General features: G+C 34.4%; 1 protein-coding gene across 2 annotated transcripts; it reads right to left on the bottom strand.

Annotated features, from left to right (window-relative positions):
- Positions 1 to 6,156: 6,156 nt before the first annotated feature.
- Positions 6,157 to 10,311, bottom strand: LOC130972528 (E3 ubiquitin-protein ligase At1g12760-like). 2 transcript variants are annotated; one of them, XR_009083706.1, is made up of 6 exons: positions 9,481 to 10,311; positions 8,167 to 8,286; positions 7,802 to 7,938; positions 6,931 to 7,091; positions 6,341 to 6,590; positions 6,157 to 6,216 (listed from the first exon to the last, which is right to left on the bottom strand). XR_009083706.1 is itself a non-coding variant. In XM_057897182.1 (5 exons), the coding sequence occupies exons 1-5, from the start codon at positions 10,071 to 10,073 to the stop codon at positions 6,417 to 6,419; spliced, it is 1,185 nt and encodes a 394-aa protein (XP_057753165.1). In that variant the 5' UTR covers positions 10,074 to 10,311; the 3' UTR covers positions 6,157 to 6,416. The 2 variants fall into 2 exon arrangements, 1 of the variants encoding a protein (XP_057753165.1); XM_057897182.1 differs by having other exon boundaries at positions 6,157 to 6,590.
- Between the last annotated feature and the right edge of the window lie 523 nt (positions 10,312 to 10,834).

The following is a 10,834-nucleotide window of genomic DNA, read 5'->3' as shown; positions in this document are numbered from 1 at the left end:
TTAAATCAAAATATTTATATTAAATTTTTTTGAAGTTGAAATTGGAACAGAATTTTTGAGCTAAAAAAAAAAGAGAACACACAACCCGTGAGACCTTGAGCCTAAATACATGGTTACACTATTTAACCATAAACATTTTTTTTCTTGTGTATTTACTTCTCTATGATTGTAATCTGAATTTTGTTTTATCCTATATGTCCAAAATTAATGTGTTATGTGCATGCATATGATTGAGGCCATTGTTTGTTTAACTCACATATCCCAAATAAGCCAACCCTTTTTAACTACCTTTGTTAACCACTTTGAGCTGTTTTTAATCCCATTTGTTCCATATTGTACCACATTACTAGCCTTAAGCGGAAAACAATTGAAAATTCTAATTGAATCTTTGGTTAGCTTAAGATAGAATTTGTGTGTTAATTGAGTATGGGAAAATTGTGGGAATAAAGAGTAATAGAAAAAATATCATAATAGGATAAAGGGAATTTGGGTACCTATTCATGTGAAACCATAAAAGGAAATTACAAATCTATGTGCATTGATAAGCTATACAAAAAAAAAGAAAAAAAATATATATATATATATATATATATATATATATATATATATATATATAGTGTAGTCTATGGTGGCCACAAGTTTTGGTGCCTATGGTGGCTATGGACTTTACAAAATGATATTTTCAACCAAACAAAATAAAAAATTGAAGCACGTTTCAGTTCTATTAATAAATAATGACATGTTTATGAGTGTAAATAAAAGAAAAAAAATTAGACCATTTATCATATTTCTTGACAAAAAAATGATCTACTTAAATTTTAATATTAGAATAATTATCTGCACACCTAGTAAATTGAACATCCGATATATCTATTATTCACATTATTTAATATTTTCATTGTCTACTTATACTTTTTTTATAATTAATAATTTTAAATTTCACTTGACTAATATTAAAATTTAATTAATAACAATAACTTTAGACTTCAAAATTTTTATTGTAGAATAAAATGATTATTTTAATTAAAAATAAAAGATATAAATAATTATTTATTAACGTGAGAAAAAATTAATGCAATGTAAGTATTTTTAGATACTATCATTTTTTAAATTTTGGGCATTGGTAGCAACTCTATTTTTAACAACGAGAAAAAATGATAGATCATTTTTTTGTCAAAAAATATGATAAATGGTCTAATTTTTTTCTTTTATTTACACTCATAAACATGTCATTATTTATTAATAGAACTGAATCGTGCTTCAATTTTTCATTTTGTTTGGTTAAAAATATCATTTTGTAAAATCCATAGCCACCATAGGCACCAAAACTTGTGGCCACCATAGACTACACCTATATATATATATATATATATATATATATATATATATATATTCTTTATTTTAGTTAATAAGGGGAGCAAAATCACCCCAATGATAAGTCATAATTTAATAATCAATGTTCATGTGATAAAATTAAAATAAAGGTTGATACATGAATATGGAATGTGAAAAGAAAATTCTGGGTAGCTAAGATGAATGTTGAAATTATATAGAGTATATGTGTGTTAGGTAGGAGCTTGGGTTAATTAAAGATTGAATATACAAGCTCACTTAGCCATATGTGTATCCTCACCTTTACCTTAACCCCATTACAACCATAAAAAGACCTCATGATGTTTACATTGGCATTTTAAAATTGTTGATTGATTAGGTGAAAAACAAAATTTTTTTGAAAGCATGATTAGAGAAGGATGGAGTGATTACCCCATATGCTAGAGATTATTAAAGTGCACATGCACCAATAGTAAGGGTTCAATGTTCAGTCATGTATTCCCTGCTTTCACAAGCTATCTTCTTACAAATTTATCTGCTTTTACAATATGCTCTGAATTAGTGAAATCTGCCCCATATTTTGTCTTAGAGAACTTATCTATTTTTAATCATGTAGGCCAACTCATATAGCTGCATTCATATGCATATAGGTTGCATTTCATTACATGAGTCTTGCATGTTCCTACTCATTCATATTTATCTCCTTCAACTTAGCATGAGGACATGCTAATGTTTAAGTGTGGGGAGGTTGATAAACCACTATTTTATGATTCATATTGAGTTTAATTGTGTGGTTTTATCAAGTCTTTGCCAACTTATTCATATGATTTGCATGTAATTACAATTCCTTCCTAAAAATACTCTATGATTGAAAACATGCTTCTTTGGCTTTTATTTTCTTTTATTTAATCCTCTCTTATTACCATTAGATGCCTTGATATGTGTGTTAAGTGATTTCAGGAATTACAGGACAGGAATGGCTTAAAGGATGGAAAGGAAGCATGCAAAAATGGAAGGAACACAAAGAATTGAGGAGATAACCAGCGAGAAGTCACGCGGTCGCATGGCTGACGCAACCGTGTGAAATGGAAGAAATAACAGTGACGCGCTCGCGCGCCTGACGCAACTGCGTGGATTGGAAGCTGCATGAACGACGCGAATGCGTGGATGACGCGCACGCGTGGTACGAGAAACGCTGAGTGACGCGAACGCGTGGACGACGCGGCCGCGTGACGTGCGCGATCTGCAGAATTTCAGAAGTCGTTGGTAGAGTTTCTAGGCTGGATTTCAACCCATTTTTCGGCCCGGAAACACAGATTAGAGCCAGGGAACATGCAGAGATAGAGAACAACATTCATTTTGCATAATTTTTAGTTTTTAGATCGGAATTTACTTCTCCCCTAGGTTTTACTCACTGGAACATTCATTAGGATATTGAAGATTTTGGCTTTAGCTTTTGAGAAGAGTCTACCTCCGGTACTAGTCATTATATTCTGTTATTTACTTTTCATTTATTCTTCCATATTCCTAATTCCTCCAGAGTTGACATTTGATTATTTTCACAAGTTATTAATATAGACTATTTTTATTTTCAATTAATCCCTTTCATTATTATTTATCATGTCTTCTTTTATTTTTCCCATTGATTCTGTGAAGTTTATAATTATGATGTGTGAGTAGTTCCATAACTTGATTGGGAGATGATTGAAAGGAAACCTTGAGTTGAATCACTCAAGAGAGAAATTATAATTGGGTTTATTGTTGGATCACCTTCTAATCATTGACACTAGTCCTTCCCAAGGGAGAGGATTAGGACTTGTGATTAGAAACAACTTTCCAACTTGCTTGACTTTCCTTTACCTAGTAAGGGATAACTAAGCAGACAACTTCCAATTATTAATTAATCTTGAGAGTACTTCAACAAGAATAGGGCTTCCAACTAATCTACTCCCAGTCAAGGCTTTTATTTAAAATTAATTAAATTCTCTAAATTAATTTCCTGTTTATCAACTCAACCATTTTTGAAAACACCTGATTGATAAAATAGCACATCTTCCTGCAAACTCGTTGGGAGACGACCTGGGATTCATACTCCTAGTATTTTAATTTCAATATTGTGACAATCCTTCTAAATTGATAAGCGGATTTTCGGCTTGTTAAGGACTAGACTGTACTTGCAACGTATTTCTATTAATAATTTCTTAACTCACCAATTTCCGCCACGTCAAACCCTTTTCGCATATAAGATTCTTTCATCATCACTATCGTAATACTCAATCTTTTTTTTGCGACTCTTTTTTTTGTGGACCCTAAAGTGAATTTGCAGAAATTAAAGAGAAAAAACAAAGAGACTAAACAAGACCTATGGAACGTGTAGATAAATAAGAATTTACCTACGACGTGTAACTGTTACCAGATGATAAGAATTTATTAGAACGAAGAAGGATGAAGGGATAAGAAAAAAGATGGAGAAAAGATGCAACAGAAAAATACAGTAGAAACATAAAGGATAGATAAAGGAATTTCCTACTAGACCTCTAAAAAACCTGTTCTTAGCAACCTATGTCACTAAAAAGGGTTTTCCTACTAGACCTCTAAGAAACTTGTTCTTAGCAACCTAGGTCACCGGAAGGATTTTTCCTACTAGACCTTCAAAGAACTTGTCCTTGACAACCTAGATCAGAGGGATGAACATTGAAAGAGACCACCACGCAAATCGCCTTAGTGTTGGATCCTTCAATCTTCTTCATGCAATAAGCGAAGCAAATCACTCACCTCACTTAATCACACTAAAAACATGCATAAAGCAACTAAACTTTTTATTCATCAAAAGTTATGTAAATTATGTCACTAAAGGTATTTAAATAGGCCCCTAACAAACTAACTAAAAGATAAAGATAAGATAACTTAATTTAAATTTTCTAAAGATAAGATAACTAATTTAAATCAAATTTGATTTTATTGGATTAGAGTAGATTTTATTTAAATTTTAAAATTCTAAAGATATGATAACTAATTTAAATCAGATTTGATCTTATTAGATTAGATCATATTTGATTTAAATTTAAAATTCCTAAAAATACTACTAAGCAAATTTGAAGTAAATCAAATCTTCCAACAAACTCTAATAGCAAAACAAACTAAAATAAATGCCTAATAAATTCAAAAATAAAATTAAATTTGTGTCTTCCATTGGACTTGAAAAATGTTGGGCCTCTTGCTGTCCTGACTTAGTCCAATGGACCTTATGAGTTGTCGCCATTTCAGCACCACTATTTTTGAGACGGACTCTTGGTCTTTTTTTATGTCCAAGACTGACATGGTATGATTCTTTTAGTATTTAGATCTTTGAACGTGACGAGATTACTATTATGTTCCTTAGCTCTAAAATGAAGAAAATACCCTCCTGAACACGTATCAAGTTGATAAACAACAAGAGCTTAACAACCATTTTACAATAATAAATATTGAGTTACTTCTTTCTATAACTTGTTTAAATTCAAATGCTTTATTTTCTGCATTTGATAAGAAGTTAAATCCTTTAATTGAATTTTATCCACACGATTTTTTTTCTATTCGACTTTTGGCATTTGATAGTAAACGAGAGAATTTGATATTAAATGTATGACATGATAATCAATTCTCAAATATAACTGGGATTAGTTGATTGTCTCAAAAGTTGGTTGAAATAAAAAAAATATTATTTATTCATTGATGTTTTTTGGATTGAAATTAGTTTTGACTTTGTCTATAGTAATGACATTAATTGAAAAAACATTTTCTGCTATAAATATAGACTTCATAATTAGATGAGAAATGAGTGGTTGAATGCCTGCTTAGTGACGCATATGAAAAAAGAGTCATATAATAATGTTGATAACAAAATATTTATTTAAAATTTCCAACATATAAAACAAAGATTTGAAGATGTGAAGATACTTGGTGACTAGTATATTTTTTTTCTTTGCGGTGTTCTGAAAGTTAACGTATATTGTTGTTTTGATTTAGGATTAATATATCTTTTACGTTAACGTGTATTTTTTTAAACTCAATACAAACTTTTCGAGTCTGACTTTGGCTTACATGTTACCGAGATCTTAATAGCAATGCTAAAGTAACCTTGGATGAGAGTGAGGAACAACAATAACTATTATGAATGAGAAGCGTGCTGCTGTGGGTAGTAAGTACGAATAAAACTTGATGGTTTGTCCAGTCAGCCGATATATCTAGAAATTCGTAAAGAATATAAACATTTGAAGAATTAGAATTTTATGTAAATTTATTTTTTGCATCTAATAATATTAAAGGTTTTTAATATTTTAACCTATCTCTCTTCAGAAGTTTCATTATGGGGCTGAAAAATGAGAATGGACACAACACAATGACAAGAGCATTTCCTTTGCAACATCCACAATTAAATTATCGATCATATTAAAGGCCAACTACATTGAACTAAGTCCAATCCCTTGGGTGGAATTCATTTGGAATGTATGAAACTCCCCATCACGCCACCAAACTTCAGAATCAGATGTATCCCATGCATACAAATCCTTCAACCTTGTAGCTGCCAGCTTTGATGCTCTTCCTGGGATTCGGCGTGCAGCCACTCATTGATTTGAGTCTCATACTGCATTTATCAGCATTCAGCAACCTATCTAACTATTGGCAGATAGCTAACAACTGTCTGTAACAAACTACGCCTTCATTTCAATTTAAGAAACTCGCTAACAGAGACACACATGGAGGCAGGTTGGATGATCATGATGAACATAATGCCACCATCCATGGCCGCTTACAGACTTGACAATAATAATGATGTCGAAAGAAAAAATGAGAACCAGATTGCCTCCATGTAATTTATTGCCAGGCGTACAATGAACAAAGCTGATATACACAAGCAGTTAGAAGCTACTATAAGGAAGAATATTTTAAATAACTACCACTAGAAGATGCACAAGCACACAGAAGCAGCAGCAGTAGCAGCAACTGTGTATGTATATTAGCATACCGTGCCTATTATATACTGCAAACCAAAGGCCTATGCAAATTCTCCAAATAGCTTCTAGAAACTTCTCCGACATGTTCTACACTTCCTCTTGAGCACTTCTGCTACTTTTTAGGATATTATACTTGCAGAGGGGGCAGGTAGCATTAATGTATAGCCATTTGTCCACACAAGCACAGTGAAAATGGTGACCACAGGGAAGTTGTCTTAGATCAACACCATCCTCATAAGCAGAAAGGCAGATGCAACATTCCTAGAGTTCAGCACCAAATCAGGAGTGAGGAAATACTTCGTATTAGAAAGATAACAGATTGAAACCAGTTTCTTCAAAACAAGATAATACCAAATTTAACTTGACCGTTCATGAATCATAGTGTCAATTCTTATTATATTAAAGTTTTCCAGATACTATTAACAAAAGCCAGCAAAGAGATGCAAGGTTAAGTGCAAACAACCAAAATATATACATATTGCATCCTCCTGCATAAGAATGTGTTCAGGACACGACTCCATCGTCCAGATAACAAAATGACAAGACCACTGTATCAAGATATAAAAAGTGTGCTTACACATAGCAAAAAAGTACTACATACCGCATCCTCGTCAGAAAGAACATGTTCAATAGGTGAATCAACTCGGCATTCTATCATTACTCCCCCAGCAGATCCTTGTGTATTATCAGTGAGTTTCTCATTGTTTTCATTCCTTTGGAATTTGAATTTCGACAACTGCTCAATATCTTCTTTGGATGCCCCTTCCTGCAATTTTTTTAGACCCCCAGAAAAGGCAAGAGGGAAAAGGAACAATGTAATTAATACATTGCAACAAATTTCTTACAATTAAATACTACTAAGCTACAAGACACCGATTCATGTTAAATCGAACACTAAATAGATAGTTAATATGAAGAATGCTAATCTGGACTTTCTGTGAAGTAGACACCTATTGCAGATTGGAAGCAGTGATTGTAACAATTTTGTTGCTTGCTTAACTTCCACTAATAACTAGATTTTAACTATCACCAACAGTTCCCTTATTTTTTTCCTCCCCTGGAAAAAGAAAAGAAAATAATGGCTGCTCACATCGAGAGGAACTGATTTTTCTATGCTTAAAAATGCTATTGTTTCTTGATATTGGTTAATGTTAAAGACGACATGAGACAAGTTGCTGAATTCTTGCGAATGTAATTTAAAATCTACTTTTGATGAGAACATGCACCGAAAATTTGAAATAATGATTTTGTATATATATACACCTCTGGTTGTGTATGACATTCGCTCCCAACAAAATCCCAAAAGTATTATGAGAACCCCATTAAAAAACATATAAATCTCTCTTTTATATCAAATAGAAATTCCCTTTCAGACTAAATACATAATGCTAAACAAAAACTTATTAAAGGCACTAGATTCATAAATCCACACCAAGTCCTAAATGCAAACAAGAAACAGTAATGACTATAACTTGCCTGGTCTGCAACTGCATATAGAAGTGCAATGATGCACGGAAGACAACAGCAAACAGCAATACCAATTATGCATGCCAGTGCAATGCAGAAAACGACAAAGAAAACATCGAAACCCAGGAAGACTATACATAACCTGCCACAAAAGTAAATCCTGTCAATGGCCAAATCCAGTAGGTTTTGTCAAGGTATTGAATAAAGCATATTGATATAAATAACACAGACAAAAGTGATCTTATGGGAGAGAGAGTTCGTGTGCCATGTAGGTGTGACTGGGTGCGAGAGAGAGAGAGAGAGAGAGAGAGAGAGAGAGAGAGAGAGAGAGAGAGAGAGAGAGAGAGAGAGAGAGAGAGAGAGAGCAAACCAATAAAGCAGAGGAGCCTCTTGGGCTAAGTCTTGACCACTAGCTGATACCCAATAGAACCCGACAACCCACCAAATAAAGGAAAACATTGTGTTGGCTGATTCCAAATGCTTTGCCATGCTGCTTGAGGAGAAAACAAGAGGGCAAACATGAAAATGCATACAGAGAAAAAGAAAACTGATAAATAAACCATAAACTCTTACTCAATGATACTGATTTCAGAAATTACCACAGTACACTTTTTAACCATCAAAACCATGTTTCTACACACAAGGTTAGAAATTAAGAGAGAAATGCATCATGTTAATAAGTGGTGACACAAGTTATTAATCTTAATAGTGGCAGCATACAACTTATTTTAAAATTAAATCAGGGAGATAAGGCACTTGTCTAATATAATCTTTTATTACAAATTCAAATTAAAAAAATATGATTTAAACTTGGTCATTTTGGTTCAAAAGTGTTTCTTTACTATCAATATATCACTTATACGTGTGCTTTGAGAAATTGAACAATATAACTATCATCTCTCTCTCTATAAAGCATTTAATATATTTTGAACTGATGAGAAGATTGTTTCCCACTTAAATATTGAGAAAGGTTTCCATGGGGGCCCGTTGAAATTTGGTTGGATGTCTGTTTAGAGTTCTCAATTAGTATAGGATATTTTATCACTTAGCATGCCTTCGAGCACAAATGCATATGGGTACCCAACAATTTCACACATGGCACGCACATCCCTAAATCAGTGATTTCCAAAGCAATTCAGTCAAACATTGAGCATATCATGAAACTCCCATCAGTCCGTTGCAGTTTCATCACCTTGTAAGCCCATATAAAACATATACTGGGTTTCTTAAGACTAAAAGATGGAAATAAACACATTTTTGGTAACAATTTATGTGAGGAAAATTCATCGCTTTTCAGCTTTTCGTCAAAAGCTATCACAATTAAAAGCTTGATTATAACCTATTCTGATTCTAAATAAGCTAAACCAACAGTTATTAAAGCCTTTGATTATAGCTGTTTAAAGAAAAAGGAAAAGGTTAATCCAGACACACACTTAGTAGAATCCGAATCCTAATTATAAGGCTCCATCACTCAAAGCAGCATGAATTCACACCAGGCATCAATTTATTCTACTGACCTAATGTTTATTATCATAACAAATTAACAACAATCAGAATTACAACATAAATTTCAATTCAAAATCAGTTCATCATCCATAAACCACTATAAAACTCAAGCTACAGCTTCACCTATATAACATTCAACAATAAAAATTTTAAAAATAAGAAAAGAAAGAAAGGTTACCTTGTGCCGTCCTCATCGAATTGAGCCAATGTCAAATAGTGTCCAGAACCTTCCATGGAACCGGAGCTTAAATCTCCACTTCCCCCAACGCCAACTCCATCAACACCTTGAACGACGTCGCTCGTGCTCTGCAGCTGCTGCTCCGTCCTCCTCCTCCTCCTCCGATACTCAACGCACACGCACGCCGCGTGGACAATGCACTGCGCCGCGTACCCTAAGATCCACAACCTCAGCGGCGCGTTTGGCGACTCGTTCCGGCTCAGGACTAGCACAGCGACGCCTGCCACCACGAACGCGAAGTTCCAGAGGACGTCGAGCACCACCACCGGCTTCGAGTACGCCCAATCGCTCTGCCGCTCCTCCAGCTGCGCCGCCGCCGTCTCCCTCACCACCATCGACGGCTCCCGCATCGACCTACGCCCGCTCCCCTGCCGGAGAAACCGCGCAGCCTGGCGGAGGCTCTGCCGCCGAACGAATCTGCGGCCGGAGTTCGATTCGCCTCCACCACCGCCGCCGTTAGAGTTCGCGATTAGCGGCGTTTGATCGACGGTGAAGTCGTCGGGGGAACGGTTCGACGACGGTGTCGCCGCCATGCGTTCGTTGCGTTTCTTCTGCTGTGATTCCCGGAATAGGTGACTCGGTGAGTCGACTCAGAACGTGTGAAATTGCTCTGTGGTAGTGTTACAGAGAAGAGACAAAGAATCGATAAATTTGAAAGAAAATTGTTTGTGAGTGATGCCTGAAAACGGAAATTGAGGTATTGAAGCGTCTTTTGGTGGTAGTGATGCCTCTATCCGGTGCCGTTTTAATGTTTATTTTCGTGATTTGGTTAATTGGTGTTTATCTTTTTCATTTTCTTTTTCCATTTTTTTTCTATTTTTATTTTCTTCGCGCTAAGAACAGTTGGTACTTGGTAGCCGGGAGTGGATCCTCTCTAGTGGAAAAAAATTGGATGGTATTCAGTGGAAGATCTCACCATTCAATACATTCTCTCTCTTATTTATTGTTGGTCCTACTTATAAAATTAAAGGTAGGAGATTACACTTTATTCTCTTCAGTGACAAAAAAAATGGAGAGGATCTATTTCTCTTGGTAGCCTGGCAGGTCCAATATCAATTATTACCAAATGTTACAATGAGCATTTCTAAACTAAGTATTTCATGAACTTTCACGAGATACAGATGTCGTCGTGGCATTGATTTCCAATAGATAGATAACGATGATATCGACATCATTCTTCTTTTTTTTTTTTTGCATTAATTAAATCCCTTACTAAGACTTTGTGCCGTTAATATCATGAGAATAGTTGCAGTTGTGATTGATGATTTAAGAAACTACAACCTTTTGGGTTTAG

This window comes from Arachis stenosperma, chromosome 1 (assembly GCF_014773155.1).
Source record: "Arachis stenosperma cultivar V10309 chromosome 1, arast.V10309.gnm1.PFL2, whole genome shotgun sequence".
In the NCBI taxonomy this organism is placed as follows: domain Eukaryota; kingdom Viridiplantae; phylum Streptophyta; class Magnoliopsida; order Fabales; family Fabaceae; genus Arachis; species Arachis stenosperma.
Note: the sequence above shows the minus strand (reverse complement) of the source record. Positions and strands in the feature narration are given on the sequence as shown.